Here is a 17,861-nt window from a genome sequence, read left to right as displayed (position 1 = left end):
CACTAGATGGGAACGATCTCTGTACAACATTTTGAACTTCACTTTAAAAGTCAGTTCAGTGTGTTTTACTGTAGTAAGAATAGCTCCACATGTTTTGTATGTAGTGTTTATGGTATTTAAGCTGGATGGATAGATGGAAGTTAACATGTAATCTAAGGTGACTCTTAAGTTTATTCGCTGCTGTTGGCTTATAAAGTTTTACTGAACAAACTGGCTCGTATTTTGGCACTGATATACCTTCCTGAATGGTGATCTGCTTGGTTGACACAACTAGCACAAGTAATCATGGTCTACACCCCACAAGTGCTCTGTAGTACTTGCGCATGAGCTGAACGCTACCATCCTGATACTGCTAAAGTTTCTAAACCTTGGAACTCACACCGGCTCCCAAATGAAACTTGCCATTTGCTGAGTAAATAAAGCCAAAAAGTGAATAATTAGTCATTTAAGAGCAAGTTGGCTGTTAGATGGCGCTGTAAACAATGATTTGCGATTATATTTTGGGATGGAGCAGTCACATGTGGAACACTATAACACTACTAGTGCTATTATGATATTCAAGCTGGATGAATGGATGGAAATTAACATGTAATTTTAGGTGACTCTAAACTAGCACAAGCAATTGTGATGCTCTGTTGTACTGCACATGCGCTGAATGCTACCATCCTGAAACTGCTAATGTTTCTCAATCTTGGACCTCACACTGGGCCCCAAATAAAAGCAGTAAGGTCCCACCGAGATTTAAACTCAGATCACTGGATTCAGAGTCCAGAGTGCTAACCATTACACCATGGAACCCTGACACCACAAAAACTAAACGTAATGATTCGCCATTTGCTGAGTAAATAATGCAAAAATATTCAACTTCAGACTTTACTTTTACATCTCAAGTGATTTAAACTTATGTGATTGATATAATTGACTGAAATCAATTGACAAAACTGAGGTAATTTAGAAGTTTTAAACACTAAATAAAAGTAATTTTAGTTAAACATTGCCACCCAAGTATCTTTTCAGGAGATCACAAGTCACTAATGATCACACAGAAGTCACTTGATTTTAATACTGTTTGTTTTTTAAATGAGATCCAACAAGCTCATGGTAAGGTGTCCAAATAATTTTGGCCACATAGTGTATCATTATTATTGCTGAGGAGTTAATATGTGTGTCTACATCACTTCACGTATCTACACTGTAAAACATTTCAGCCTCAATAAGTTATGTGAACTCATTACTTCTTTTCAACTCCAATTGTCATGACAAGTTTTGGATTTTGAACTCTGGTTAATAAGTTTTCAGAAAATATAACGTAAAATAATCAGTTGTCTTGACTACTTGTGAGTTTTTCTATGTTGTCAATGTTCATTTAACTTAAGTCTGTAAGTTATCAGTTAAAAAAAGAAAAGGGGAAAGAGTGGGCGATTCCTATAGGTGGGCACCATTTTTGAGTTAGACAGAACAATAATATTTTTTGAAATGTTAAAACCATGGGAGCATGGGGCTAACCAATATTTTTCACAGACGAAAAGCCATTAATATTAAGACTGATAAAAAACAAGAATAACACACGTTATACGATAGTGGACTACTTTCAGCGGCAGAGGGATGCACCTGACTCTGGACAGTTTGAGGCAAATGAAGTGCGGATTGATACATCGAGTGGAGTTTTGCAAGTTGGAGCGTTTACTACTGAAAGCGTCAATGGCGGGAAGCAGGTGAGTTTATCAATGTTTTAAATCTGTGTGATAAAAAGTAAAATTGTGTACGCCGACCATTAAATGTGACAGAACTGACTGATTTACTTGTTTCCATATGTTTGCCGAGGCCATGAACGCTTAACATTAGGTTAACAGTTAGCTACTACACCACTTGGGTCCATGGCAGATATTTTAAATAATGGTTGTGTTGTTTTGTGCTGTAATGAGTATAACGGAACATTAACAATAAACTTTGGTTTGCTTTTAAAAGAAACGTCTGCATGCGTGCTCGGGTAAGCTAATAGTGGTAAAGGTTATGTTAACTAGCTAGCTAATTCGTTAGCCATCCAGTTTCAAAGGTAAATAACGACTTATTTTTGTGCGTTTTTACACTGTGTTGATCTGCTGAGTGTTAAATAATTTGTATTTCTTTTTAAAGTTGTAATTGGGTTTAATTGACCTATGTAGGGATGAATAAAGAGTACTAAATATCTCACTATTCAGATAATAATTTTATTCACATACATTTTTGAGAACATAATTCAGCATTCTTGTTTTTTCTCTCTGCAGAGTTCTGAAGATCCCTTTCATGAAGTGGAAATGGTCAAGGAAGAATACTACATCACTACAAAGAGCAGATTTATTCCTAAACAACATTTATGGAACCTGTTTGCAATAAATGTGTTCAAAAGTGGCATTGTTTTTATTTTGGGTACACATTGCCTTTTTAAAAGATGTACCAAGAGCCAAGGTGAAAACATATGAAATATTTGTTGTTTAAATAAATGTTATTTATAAACAGAAGTTGTAAGTTGATTCATTGTAAAGTTTAAAGAAACTGGGAAACATTTCTTAGTCAAGTCTAGAAATGATGAACATAAGCACTGTTAACTTTAGACAATAAGTTATGTGAATATAGCTGAAGTTTTATGAACTTAAAAGTGTGTGTTAAAATAGTGAGGAATTGTATGTTTATTTGACTAGATAGCTCATTTTCTGAAATGAATAAAATAAACATAGTAAGTTATTTTGACTCGGTGCATCAAGTTGAAACAATGAATAATCATTAGTTAAAAAACGTTTTAACTTAACTTCTTGAGTTGTTACAACGGTTTTCATCAAGTTGAGTTTACTCAGCTTTTTAAGGCAGCAGGTGAACTTAAGTTTCTGAGTTTAACCAACGTGAAATGTTTTACAGTGTATGCATGTCTAACATACGTATCAATTCTGTTAATATTCATAAACATGCACACACACAATACACACACATACACAATACACACACATGATTCCACATTCACATGTTTTGCTGTATGTGTTATGTAGATAATATTTAGGTGATTTGATGTATTTTTGACATTTTATTATTATTTAAGTGAAGCTTTTTACAAGTTTAGAGGTTTTGTGTTTTGCTTCACTGTATGTATGGTGCATCATTAAACTGTTATACATTATTTATTCTATTTTGTATTAGATGAGATGGTTTGTCTCTGTATTGACCTGCGATTAATTTTTAAATGACAGCTAACGATAGTGACCCGACTCTTTTAAGTATTTTGTATAACATATAAAATGTTGACTTCATCAAAAATAATCGACTCCTTCAGCTTCTAACGGCTCATTACTGAGTACTATCAACTTAGTGAATCGACTCAAACTGAACTGCGTCTTTATGCACATGAGGAAGAAATCTATGTAGAGATCTCAAATAAAATGAACTTGAAGGTATGAACTTACATTGTAGAAAAGAAGAACAAGCCAGTAGCAGTAGTGTGCACATTAAACCATTTACAAAAGGGCAATTAAGTTTGGCAAATTGAAATAATGGCATGTTTCTGACCTGAATGAGAGGGGCATTAAAAAGATCTCACACTTGTCAGAGACAACGTTTGAAGTCCAGGTCAATAGGACCTGCTAGTTAGAAAAGGATCACTTGTTTGTTAGTTTATGTCCAAAAGTGGGTGTGGCTCATACGGGGATCAAACCCATGACCTTGGCATTATTAGCACCACACTCTAATTAACTGAGCTAATCAGCCAGTTCAACAGAGCGCTTTAGATCTTTGTATGTACATAAATCTACACTGTCCCCATTTAAGCAGCTAAAATAGACTTTCTTAATACACATCTAAGAGGTTTTGTGGGTTCTTATATGTGTGAACTATCTAAACTATATATTTCTTAAAGTTCTTGACTGAGCTAAATGCCGCCAACCAGTGACTGGAGCAGATACGACTCAGGTCCTGCACACAGTAAGTAGTGCTGATACACAGTACCAGTCTGCACACCAGAGAGGCTCCAAACCTCAATTTCCCTCATTAAATCATGTTTGTGAACTTTGTGGAATGATTGTAGGATTTGTACGTGTTGAGCTACTGTTAATATTTTTCCCCAATTGAACTAAACCTGAATTGATGTTTTAACTGTTCATTAAGACTTCACTAAGAGTTATTGCCATCAAGCAAAGCATATGTAAAGCATATTTCTATATGAGATAATATACACTAAGGTTTAATCGTCTGATCATCAGACATGGTTGTGCAATAAAAGGCACTCGTCCCTGGGTGGGCTCGAACCACCAACCTTTCGGTTAACAGCCGAACGCGCTAACCGATTGCGCCACAGAGACACATGCACAGCTGTCAGGGTCACATGACTTGCTTAAGTCAGGCTAATAAACAGTATAATACTGTAACAGGCATGGTGGCTAACACCATAGAGTTACATTTGGTCAGTTCCCATGGTCTCCCTTAGGGGGCAATAGAGAGGGAATTACCCATGTTTTCTTTTGTGAAAAGAAGTAGACACAGCATTTTCCTGATGGAAGCAAAAGCGGTTTGCTACTTGGTGTGCTGCTTTGCATTTTTCATCTTTTTGAAGATTTAAAGACTCCTTTCTTAGGAAACTTTGATGTTTTATGCCTAGATGTAAGTACAGTAATCCCTCCTCGATCGCGGGGGTTGCGTTCCAGAACCCTCCGCGAAAGGTGAAAATCCGCGAAGTAAAAACCATGTGTTTATATGGTTATTTTTATAACCCGATTCCATCGGGTTTAGCATTTAGCATCTTGTCATTAAAACCAATGGATTGAGGTAGCACAGCATGCTAACATCAATATAACATCTCCCTTCATGTAATGATAACGGTTACATTTCCTGACAAGCCCGAACTTGCAAATAAAAACACTCGGTACAAGTTTATACAAGTTAAAAATCAGTAATATTTTATTTACGTTTGAAAAGAACTCCATTCGTTTGTCCGCACAGTCAGCCATGTTTATTTTTCTGTGAGAGAAGAGCGTCCGATCCGCAATGAATTTTGGGATTGCCTTGATCACTAAGGCAGCGTCGGATGCTCACTCATTCTTGAGTGAAAATAACGTTGAAATGTTAAGAAGTGAGGATATTAAGGCATCTAGGATTTGGAACAGCCTCCTAATCGGGAGCGCGCACAGGATGACGTAAAATGCGTCTATGTAGAGAGCTCACTAGCTTTTCGAACACACCCCTTGTCTGCAGAAATCCACAAACCAGCGAAGAATCCGTGATTTATATTTAGACATGCTTGAAAATAAAATCCGCGATAGAGTGAAGCCGCAAAAGTCGAAGCGCGATATAGCGAGGGATTACTGTACTGCAAACTGCGTTTTGATTATCATTATTCTTGGGATAATTTCTCTTTTTGGAAATATTATGGAAAGTAGATGCTAATGCTATATGCTAATTTCCTTTGTATATTTACATTGCTAATGCATTAATATTACTACTTCTGTAGAAAAGGAGTTTGTTCGTGAATCAACTACACATTATTAACTGATGGATTTTGAAAAAGGACATTCAACTTTAATAAGGACTAACTAAGGGTATGGATAAGGACTGCATTATACGGAATAACTCTGATTCAGTTGAAGTGGATGTATAAGCTTTGAACCCTACAAAGTCTACTTTGGTCAACTTTTTTTGGATTTATTTTGCATCATCTTGGGAAGAAGATATTTGTAAATATTTGGTTTATGGTGGATATATGACTTTATCTTTACTGTCTTGTTTTGTTTTCAATGCATTATTACAGTTTTTGTTCAGCAAAAAAAGTTGACCAAAGCAGACTTTGTTTATATTTTGACAACATAAGGACATAACATGGTAAAATAATGTAAAAACATGGTGTTGTAGAAAAGCATTGCGCACTTTAATCGGGAATGATTTGCACTTTACTTTTTTATGTTACTGTTATATTTGTTTCCTGTACAAATTTTTTTTTTTTTTTTTAAAGTAATTTGTTTATTTGCACGTTGTAATAAAATGTAATTTAAAAAATAAAATCTCTCTCTCTATACAGGCTCACTGTGGAGGCAAATTGGTGGTTAAGTAGGCGGGTCTAAACTGCTGTAGGCTGAATGAGCAGAGATAAACTGATGAAGGCTGAATGAATGTACCACAATACAGTATAGTTTAGATAGTTCACACATATAAGAACCCACAAAACCTCTTAGATGTGTATTAAGAAAGTCTGAACATAAGAAATGACTAGACAGAGATGTCTGAAGTAGGACTGAGATCTCAGATCATTAAAATAACATGAAACTGCTGTATTTCTGGTGCAATAACAACCAAATTCGGTTAAGGAGCCGCTCATTTCTGCAGATCTTCACTGAAAGTGTGCAGAATCTCAAATGTTTTTTGTGCTGCTGGTTAAATGGGGTTAGTGTAGAATTATGTACAAAGATCTAAACAGAGAATAGATGAACTGGCTGGTTAGCTCAGTTGGTTAGAGCGTGGTGCTAATAACGCCAAGGTTGCGGGTTCGTTCCCCGTACGGGCCACACTCTCTTTAATGATTAAAGGTAGCATGGCTGAGAGAGAGTCAGGTGAGCATGTGCTGTGTATCAGGACTTTCTAACCTGAGTAATTTAATCACTGAAAGTAAGAATACCACCCTGTTCTTCTACCATCTTTAATTCTGGCTTCATTTCACATCTCACACGAAGATCTGTTCTGCTCAACAACAGTAAAGCTCTCCATCGTTTCTGTGTGGCAGCTCCATAACTGAAGGGCTGTCAGTGTAGAATCTATGTGGGTATGTGGGTATATGACCTGCCCTTTAGTGGTGCTAGAAATAAATTACAGCTTGTTGCTTGGGTACAGATTTGTGACATTATTATTATTACTATTTTATTTTTACAATTATTAATTGTTGCTGTTGTGTTTGTTGTAATAAAAGAAAAACTTTTAATGTTTTAAAGTGTAAAAGCATAAACAGCACCATCTATAAAGATGAATCCTCTAGTTGGTTTGTAGTGTTATTTTTAAGCTTCTACTGGTGTGAATGTGTAAGTTGGAAAACAAAACATGACATTAGAGAAACTGCTTGGAAGAACGTCTAGGACTGACTGTAGTCCTCTCTAAAGCTACCTGAGCAGTGTTGGGGTAGTTACTCAAAAAAATAATCCATTACTCATTACTTATTACTTAACTAAAATTGTAATGGGATTACTTTACTCATTACATCCTGGAAAATATAATCTCGTTCCTTATTACTTTACTTTCACGTTACATTCTAAACCCAAACAAATACTGTATACTGGAATCACATCTACAAACAAATTCCATTTATTTACTTTATTTTAGTTTCAGAAAAATCCTCTCTTGTGCAGAGATGTGCCTGTGTTTGTTTCTGCTTTAAAACATACACGCCATGAACCAATCAGATTTAACATCATTAAACGAGTTTATTCCTTAATTATTTGTCTTTATACTAGACGAGCGACTCGGTTCTTTTAGTTCATTTCAAAGAGTCGTTCAATAGAATCGGTTCGTTCGGGAACGACTCATCCCTCATCACAGTAACTGTAATGTCATTACAAATATGTAACTGTAACGCGTTACATGACTTCGTTACAGATAAAAAGTAATCACGTGACTGTACCGCGTTCCCCCCAACACTGTAGCTGAGAGATACAGGGCTAATGGAGATGTTTTACTGCTAAGCTGCTGTTCAACTCCAGTCCAGTTGGTGGCGCTGGTGCGTCTTAAGTTGTTCTGCCAACCGCCATTAAACATCATAAGAAGAACAAGAAGCTGCTGTGTTTGTAATAATAATAATAATAATACATTTTATTTATATAGCGCTTTTCAAGATACTCAAAGACGCTTTACATAAGACAAATAATCAAAACAAATACGTACATACACCATACAAATCATAGTACAAAATCAAAATAGTACATCAACATCAAGAATAATTAAGATAAAAACAAAGAGAGCAGCATAAGACAGTTCATTAAAAATTAGCTAAATTATGAGAGAGAACAACAAATATAGAACAATTTCTTAAAATTAGACAGAAACAGGACAGATTTACATGCAATCAGGAAACTGAAAACTTTACAAGTTTTAGGATCTAGGACTTCACATTTCTGTCGTGATCTAAGTATAAAAACTATTAAAAAGAATAGCAAAAATAAAAGCATTTATTTTGTGTTGTTACAAGTTAAATGCCACTCTGAATAGATGAGTTTTGAGAAGTGACTTGAATTTGGACAGGTCAGGACAATCTCGTAGGTGTTTGGGGAGAGCATTCCATAAAGATGGAGCAGCTATGGAAAAGGCCCTGTCACCCCAGGTCCGGTGCTTGGTCCTAGAGGGTATGGACAGTAGGTTAGCCTCAGAAGAGCGAAGGCTACGGGAGGGAATGTGCTGATGGAGCAGGTCGGTGAGGTAGGATGGGGCCTGATTATGGAGAGCTTTGTGAGTGAATAGAAGAATTTTGAATTGAATGCGTTGAGCAACGGGAAGCCAATGAAGTTTTTGTAGAACAGGTGTAATATGATCACGGGAGCGAGTATGAGTAAGGAGGCGAGCAGCTGAATTCTGGATATACTGAAGTTTTTTTAGGATTTTGTTAGATGTACCATAAAGGATGCTATTGCAATAATCAATTCTGGATGTAATAAAAGCATGAATCAAGGTTTCGGCGGCAGAAAAGGAGAGTGATGGACGTAGACGTGCTATGTTTTTTAGATGAAAGAAAGCAGTTTTGGTGATGTGATTTACATGGCGGTCAAAAGAGAGGTTGCTATCAAAAATTACACCAAGATTTCGGATGTTAGAAGACGGAGACAAAGTGTCATTATCAATGGTAATTTGAAAATTTTTTGTGGTTTTTGCCAGGGTTGTAGGACCTACGATGATCATATCTGATTTTTCACAGTTTAATTTGAGGAAATTAGCTTTCATCCACAATTTCATTTCAGTGATGCAATTTGTCAGAGTGGAGTGAAGTTCAGTATTAATGGATTTGGAGGAGATGTAAAGCTGAATATCATCAGCATAGCAGTGGAAATGTAAACCATGCCGACGTATGATGTCACCAAGGGGGAGCATATAAAGAATAAACAAAAGGGGACCTAACACTGAGCCTTGGGGAACGCCTTGGGACAGTGGAGCAATGGCAGAACTACAATTGTTGATATTAACAAACTGTTGTCTGTTTATGAGATATGACCTTAACCACAAAAGGGCAGTACCAGTGATGTTGACAGAGGATTCAAGGCGGGACAGAAGAATGGAGTGATTAATGGTGTCAAAAGCTGCAGTAAGATCAAGGAGGACGAGAAGAGCCTTGTACTGTAGAGCCTCATCTGTAAGTAAAATATGTATTTAATTATAACCCTTATATTTCATTATAACCACATTCTAATTAATAATAAAACTAGAGTTCATAATAAAACATCACTGTGAGGATTTGAGGAGCTTTAACTCCAGTTTTATTTAAACACACAAACTATTAGCTGCTCCGCTAACTGTTAGCATCACACATGATTCAGTACTGATGAACCGATTCATTGAACCGAAGAATCAGTCGATTGTAACGTATTCAGAGTTTATTCATTATTAAATCTCACATTTTGATATAAACGCGTCACATTTTCAGCTTTGTTTACAGTTTGTAATGTTTGATAGAAACAGCGAGTTCTTGTAGCTTTGTTTCCAGGTTGTTTTACAGGTTTATAGTAAAAGTTAAAAGTATTAGTACAGCACTGTTATTGGGAGTGGATGAGAAACTAGATGTAAAGAACATCAGACTTCATCATTTCACTTTGGACCACAAAACCACTTCCACCAAACTCAAAGGGTTGTTTCCCAGACAGGGATTAAGGCTTATAGTCCAGGACTACATTTAGCTTTAAATAGAGAATCTCCATTCAAAATGCTGTGTAGTCTAGGACTAGGCTTAATCCCTGTCTGTGAAACCAACCCAAAAAGTTCTATTAGAAGTCTTTTCTGTCTGATGCTGCTCAGTCCCACAATAGTTTCAACATTTTCACTCTGTTTACAGCCTCACAGCATTAAAAATAAACAGTTAAAACAGTCTGAAAGAATTTTCCTGGATTTCTCTTTAATAGGGAATAAAGTACATTTGTCTATCTGTCTGTCTGCCTGTCAGATCTTTTAATAATGCAGTCAGCAGAAGAGGGACACGTCACCCCCATAGATCTACAAAATGAAGGATTCCAAGAGAAACTAATAAAAAAGGAGGAGGAAGAAGATGGAAGTTACTTCTGTAAGTAAATGTGGAGCAATTTGCCATGTTAGTACAGTACAGTGTGGTTAGTATAGTAGAACTAATAAGAGAATGTGGATAGTGGGATTAGAACCTGTACTGTACCGTACTGTCCTGTGTAGAAGTGCTGATACTTCCAGTCTGGATTAAATCTAAGTAGTATTTATTTGTGGTAACTAAACCCACAACCTTCAGTTTCCTCCAGTTGTTGAGTTTCTTCTTCACATATTGATGAATTTCAGGTGAAGGATCTTTAATCCCTGTGGAACACGTCACCTCTGAGGAACACCTCACCCCAGAGGACCAACAGTGTGGAGGTTTCCAGATGAAGCCTGTGAAGAAAGAAGAACCTGAAGATAAAGATGAACTCAGTAAGTAAAAAAACATTAATTATTGAATTTATTTGTGTCTCAGTTTAACATTTACTAACAATCTTTATTATTTATTATGTTATAAATGTATTTGATTATTAATAATGTTATAAATGTATTTGATTATTTATAATGTTATAAATGTATTTGATTATTTATAATGTTATAAATGTATTTGATTATTTATAATGTTATAAATGTATCTGATTATTAATAATGTTATAAATGTATCTGATTATTTATAATGTTATAAATGTATTTGATTATTTATAATGTTATAAATGTATTTGATTATTTGTAATGTTATAAATGTATTTGATTATTTATAATGTTATAAACGTATTTGATTATTTATAATGTTATAAATGTTTTTGATTATTTATAATGTTATAAATGTATTTTATTATTTATAATGTTATAAATGTATTTTATTATTTATAATGTTATAAATGTATTTATTATTTATAATGTTATAAATGTATTTGATTATTTATAATGTTATAAATGTACTTGATTATTTAAAATGTTATAAATGTATTTGGTTATTTATAATGTTATAAATGTATTTGGTTATTTATAATGTTATAAATGTATTTGGTTATTTATAATGTTATAAATGTATTTGGTTATTTATAATGTTATAAATGTATTTGGTTATTTATAATGTTATAAATGTATTTGATTATTTATAATGTTATAAATGTATTTGATTATTTATAATGTTATAAATGTATTTGATTATTTATAATGTTATCAATGTATTTGATTATTTATAATGTTATCAATGTATTTGATTATTTATAATGTTATAAATGTATTTGATTATTTATAATGTTATAAATGTATCTGATTATTAATAATGTTATAAATGTATCTGATTATTTATAATGTTATAAATGTATTTGATTATTTATAATGTTATAAATGTATTTGATTATTTATAATGTTATAAATGTATCTGATTATTTATAATGTTATAAATGTATCTGATTATTTATAATGTTATAAATGTATTTGATTATTTATAATGTTATAAATGTATTTGATTATTTAAAATGTTATAAATGTATTTGGTTATTTATAATGTTATAAATGTATTTGATTATTTATAATGTTATCAATGTATTTGATTATTTATAATGTTATAAATGTATTTGATTATTTATAATGTTATAAATGTATTTGATTATTTATAATGTTATAAATGTATTTGAAAATTTATAATGTTATAAATGTATTTGATTATTTATAATGTTATAAATGTATTTGATTATTTATAATGTTATAAATGTATTTGATTATTTATAATGTTTTAAATGTATTTATTATTTATAATGTTATAAATGTATTTGATTATTTATAATGTTATAAATGTATTTAATTATTTATAATGTTATAAATTTATTTGATTATTTATAATGTTATAAATGTATTTAATTATTCATAATGTTATAAATGTATTTGATTTTTTTAATGTCATAAATATATTTATTATTTATAATGTTATGAATGTTTTTGATTATTTATAATGTTATAAATGTATTTATTATTTATAATGTTATAAATGTACTTGATTTTTTATAATGTTATAAATGTATTTGATTATTTATAATGTTATAAATGTATTTGATTATTTATAATGTTGTAAATGTATTTGATTATTTATAATATTATAAATGTATTTGATTATTTATAATGTTATAAATGTATTTGATTATTTATAATGTTATAAATGTATTTGATTATTTATAATGTTATAAATGTATTTGCTTATTTATAATGTTATAAATGTATTTGATTATTTTTAATGTTATAAATGTATTTGATTATTTATAATGTTATAAATATATTTGATTATTTATAATGTTATAAATGTATTGATTATTTATAATGTTATAAATGTATTTGATTATTTATAATGTTATAAATGTATTTGATGATTTTTAATGTTATAAATGTATTTGATTATTTATGATGTTATAAATGTATATTATTATTTATAATGTTATAATTGTATTTGATTATTTATAGTGTTATAAATGTATTTGATTATTTATAGTGTTATAAATGTATTTGATTATTTATGATGTTATAAATGTATATTATTATTTATAATGTTATAAATGTATTTGATTACTTATAGTGTTATAAATGTATTTGATTATTTATAGTGTTATAAATGTATTTAATTATTTATAATGTTATAAATGTATTTGATTATTTATAATGTTATAAATGTATTTGATTATTTATGATGTTATAAATGTATATTATTATTTATGATGTTATAAATGTATTTGATTACTTATAGTGTTATAAATGTATTTGATTATTTATAATGTTATAAATGTATTTGATTATTTATAATGTTATAAATGTATTTGATTATTTATAATGTTATAAATGAATTTGATTATTTATAATGTTATAAATGTATTTGATTATTTATAATGTTATAAATGTATTTGATTATTTATAATGTTATAAATGTATTTGATTATTTATGATGTTATAAATGTATATTATTATTTATAATGTTATAAATGTATTTGATTACTTATAGTGTTATAAATGTATTTGATTATTTATAGTGTTATAAATGTATTTAATTATTTATAATGTTATAAATGTATTTGATTATTTATAATGTTATAAATGTATTTGATTATTTATAATGTTATAAATGTATTTGATTATTTATAATGTTATAAATGAATTTGATTATTTATAATGTTATAAATGTATTTGATTATTTATAATGTTATAAATGTATTTGATTATTTATAATGTTATAAATGTATTTGATTATTTATGATGTTATAAATGTATATTATTATTTATAATGTTATAAATGTATTTGATTACTTATAGTGTTATAAATGTATTTGATTATTTATAGTGTTATAAATGTATTTAATTATTTATAATGTTATAAATGTATTTGATTATTTATAATGTTATAAATGTATTTGATTATTTATGATGTTATAAATGTATATTATTATTTATGATGTTATAAATGTATTTGATTACTTATAGTGTTATAAATGTATTTGATTATTTATAGTGTTATAAATGTATTTGATTATTTATGATGTTATAAATGTATATTATTATTTATAATGTTATAAATGTATTTGATTACTTATAGTGTTATAAATGTATTTGATTATTTATAGTGTTATAAATGTATTTAATTATTTATAATGTTATAAATGTATTTGATTATTTATAATGTTATAAATGTATTTGATTATTTATAATGTTATAAATGTATTTGATTATTTATAATGTTATAAATGTATTTGATTATTTATAGTGTTATAAATGTATTTGATTATTTATGATGTTATAAATGTATATTATTATTTATGATGTTATAAATGTATTTGATTACTTATAGTGTTATAAATGTATTTGATTATTTATAGTGTTATAAATGTATTTAATTATTTATAATGTTATAAATGTATTTGATTATTTATAATGTTATAAATGTATTTGATTATTTATAATGTTATAAATGTATTTGATTATTTATAATGTTATAAATGTATTTGATTATTTATAATGTTATAAATGTATTTGATTATTTATAATGTTATAAATGTATTTGCTTATTTATAATGTTATAAATGTATTTGATTATTTATAATGTTATAAATGTATTTGATTATTTATGATGTTATAAATGTATTTGATTATTTATAATGTTATAAATGTATTTGATTATTTATAGTGTTATAAATGTATTTGATTATTTATAGTGTTATAAATGTATTTGATTATTTATAATGTTATAAATGTATTTGATTATTTATAATGTTATAAATGTATTTGATTATTTATAATGTTATAAATGTATTTGATTATTTATAATGTTATAAATGTATTTGATTATTTATAATGTTATAAATGTATTTGATTATTTATAATGTTATAAATGTATTTTATTATTTATAATGTTATAAATGTATTTGATTATTTATGATGTTATAAATGTATTGTAGTATTAATTGGATTAAAATAATGATCGATTAATTAATTATATAATTAAATAATTATATAATTAATAGCCTTGATAACGGAGCACCACCAGCGATTTTGGATTTAAAGGTTGACCGCTGGGAACATAAGTTTTAAAATATCATACATAAACAAGTCTCTTTCCTCTGATTGTAAGTTCTTTCAAATGGACTATTCCTCGCCTCAAAGCAATTAAAAACACTGTGCCAAGTTGCATAAAACGATAATGTTTATTAAAAGAACATTAAAACTAAGAATACAATGCTTACTACCTAAATACCTAAAGATTCATGCATACATTGTTAGATGGACTACTATATAAAATTAGTTTGAGATTTACGATGGGATGATGGAAGGAAACCCTTCTAAGATCTAATTAAAGAGTATACGAGAATAGTGAAACGAATAAAACATTTGTAGTGAAACCCAACTTTTACCAAGAGCACATAAACCGTGTCACCTGGAGCCATAAGCCGTAGGAGGAAGAAGCGAATACCCCAGTTTAGATCACCTCGCCGCCGGTCGTCTTGGTTGATTCTATTTCGGCCTTGGATCCGTAGAACACTTGCGGTCCTAACGTCTCTCCACCGACGAATCTCGAACACACACACGCGTACAGAAGGTGTCCGTTGGGGCCAAATGATGCTCCTTGCTGAGTCTCTCCACAGGTACGGCTCTTCCGGTCACCACGAGTTGTGTTATTCGCTCAAAAAGGTTGGATTCCTACACGCGGTCAAATAAGGACTTTGTCCAAGCGCGAAACTTTGTTTAACCCAAACTTGCGAATGCTAATGATTAGCAGGCATGCTACCATGCAGTTTTCTCTGAGGCCTGGTTGACCTCTTTCTCCAATTACTCCATCTTCTCCTTGTTCTTGGAAAACTTTCTCTCTTCTTCTTTCTTCCTTCTTTCTTCTTTTTTTAACAAAGGCCCGCCTTGGGTTTTTAAACCTCTCAAAGAAGGGCGGAGTTACCTAAGGCAGAGCCAATAAGTTTACATTTCTCTTTGAGGTCATGTGGCGACAGGGCTCCTCCCACCATGTACTTTTAACTACTGACAACCAGCAGGTGGCGCTAAGATACAACAATACATGAGTTGATTAAGTTTACAAATTAAGTTTGTAAAAGTTAGATCTTTGTGGAAGTTTTCTAACTCAACTCTTAATAGTACCTAAAATTATACAAGAAAATCTTAAGTCATTCATGGATTATGCCAGTACCACATACACAAAAATCACACACATTGAATCAAAGCATACAGTATGGGTCTTCACATCTTTAACACTGGTATGAGGTCCATGAAGAGTAAATAGAACAAACGAAGCCACACGTCACTTGTATCATAACACATACAAATTTGTCAAAGTAATTGTAAGAAGGTCCTTTGGTTAGAATGAACTTATTTTAGTTCATTTTCCATATTGTTCCAGTCTCTGAATTACAGTGTGTGTGGGTGTGTGTGTGTGTGTGTGGACACACATTGTCTCGGGCCTCTGGACTCGTAAAAGTGGCTTTATGTCTTTAGCATCCTTTAAGTGTAAACAATCAGGGTTTAATGGTGGCATTTGGCCAGACTTGCCGGCACCCGAGAGCTGACCTTAATGCCCCGGTCTGCTTAAGGCCACAGATTACCTTGGCAATTATAGAGCTCTGATCAGTCATAAAAGATCCCCTGGGGAGTAACGGTCCAGGTCACAAAGGCCTTTTATGGTTCCCTCTGGGGTTGTAAACTCGGAGACATTCCCAGGGGGAACGTCACAAACAGTCTCTGGAGATAAACCGTCACTGGAGATCTCAATATGCAGAGAAATTGAAGACAATGTCCAGTTTTAATCCAGTAATAAGTCTTTCAATCACGTTTCCGCTACATATTCCCCCCTTCGATCCATTGATTGGCCCAACATCCATCATTGGAACGTACCATGCGGAAATGGCTGTGGAGATGAGGCGTTTATGTAACACAATTCACATGCTCATGTCAAACTGTGGGTTTCACATTGAATTTAGCATGAATCTAACACCGTAAGGTTTGTTTCCACTAGTAGGTAGATGAACTGACCTATTGTTAAGGTGGTATCAAAGCTTAAGGTTATGATTAGCTAGACTCCTAAATCTTAAACGGTTATTAATACGAGTGTCGTCAGTCGAAGCAACGTTTGGGTTTTGGGCTTTCCCAACCTAAACACGTGATAATTTCAAAATTTTAATTCTACAGTATGTTAAAGGAGATCAGATCATTGCATTTCACGTGCTATGCCAGACATTAACCTGTTTAGGAGTTGAGTGTGAGCATAATTCGCTGGTACTACCAAAACGAGTGAATTTACTGCTTGCCTATTTTCTTTAAGGCAAAACTGTGGACATTAATCATTAGAACTCTGCCACATATGGTTTGTTTAGCGTTTGCAGCTGTGCTATTCGTTGGAACAACTGAAGTCGAAGATTCAAAATTTCTGCCCGCAAATATGAAGCGTACGATTCGATGGTGGCTAAAGGAGTGGTGTTTATGATTTAAGTGTTCGACCAGAAGTAATTCCTATGACGAAGGCTGCTCTTAGCAGACTAAAAGGTCAAAAACAAACCCCAATGCCACCTATTGGAGAAGGTGGGTATAATTAAACATTGGCCAATTGCGGTACCATTACCTCCATACAGTAGGAGTATAAACTTAACCCCCCTTAGTTAGAACAGGTTCTTGGGACACCGTGAAGCTAGCACAACAAAGTTACTAGAAGATATAGAAAGCAAGACAAACACAACAACTAAGGTATACTGACCCTAATGGGCTACACACCTGTGGCCTAATCGACACTCTGAAGTGTCAGGCCTTAAATGGTTGCTTTAAAACCTAATTGGGACGCGGATGTCCCCCCTTAGTCCCATCGAGGTATCAGTCGGCTTAATGTTGTCACATTCGAACACTGGCTCTACCTGATCGAAACAGAACTCACGAACTGAGTTTTTCGCACCATGCCTGTGTCCCCTCGCTGGCAGAGAAAAGACATCGTACTGTTTCTTGTTCCTTCCTCTATCGTATGGTGCCTTTTGGCCGGGGCATGCACTTGTGTCTACAGAGATAGCCACTTTGCATGCCGGTACGTTAGTCACATATTGGCAGGTAGCATTGCTACTGGTGACGCTCACATCGCCTGATTGATAGGGGACCATACTGGGACCATCAGGTGCTTTATCAATAGCCTGAACTAA

General features: G+C 31.8%; 2 protein-coding genes and 2 non-coding genes across 4 annotated transcripts in view; 1 reads left to right on the top strand and 3 right to left on the bottom strand.

Annotated features, from left to right (window-relative positions):
• LOC134326196 (zinc finger protein ZFP2-like) overlaps positions 1 to 17,861 on the top strand; it is a 46,106-nt gene that overhangs the window by 18,609 nt on the left and 9,636 nt on the right. The gene's annotated exons all lie outside the window — the stretch shown is intronic.
• On the bottom strand, positions 727 to 798 carry trnaq-cug (transfer RNA glutamine (anticodon CUG)). Its single transcript has one exon. It is a non-coding gene; the product is annotated as a tRNA-Gln (tRNA).
• Positions 4,252 to 4,325, bottom strand: trnan-guu (transfer RNA asparagine (anticodon GUU)). Its single transcript has one exon. It is a non-coding gene; the product is annotated as a tRNA-Asn (tRNA).
• LOC134326089 (uncharacterized) lies at positions 8,122 to 10,463 on the bottom strand. Its single transcript, XM_063008294.1, has 2 exons — positions 10,364 to 10,463; positions 8,122 to 9,335 (listed from the first exon to the last, which is right to left on the bottom strand). The coding sequence occupies exon 2, from the start codon at positions 9,076 to 9,078 to the stop codon at positions 8,179 to 8,181; it is 900 nt and encodes a 299-aa protein (XP_062864364.1). The 5' UTR covers positions 9,079 to 9,335; positions 10,364 to 10,463; the 3' UTR covers positions 8,122 to 8,178.

The sequence above is a fragment of the Trichomycterus rosablanca genome, chromosome 14 (assembly GCF_030014385.1).
Source record: "Trichomycterus rosablanca isolate fTriRos1 chromosome 14, fTriRos1.hap1, whole genome shotgun sequence".
NCBI classification, from domain to species: domain Eukaryota; kingdom Metazoa; phylum Chordata; class Actinopteri; order Siluriformes; family Trichomycteridae; genus Trichomycterus; species Trichomycterus rosablanca.
The sequence above is the reverse complement of the archived record's forward strand: the minus strand, read 5'-3'. Positions and strand labels throughout refer to the sequence as shown.

Coding starts and splice junctions, on each gene's coding strand:
- LOC134326089 (XM_063008294.1), bottom strand. CDS start 9,078: ATGCTCCCCCTTGGTGACATCATACGTCGGCATGGTTTACATTTCCAC.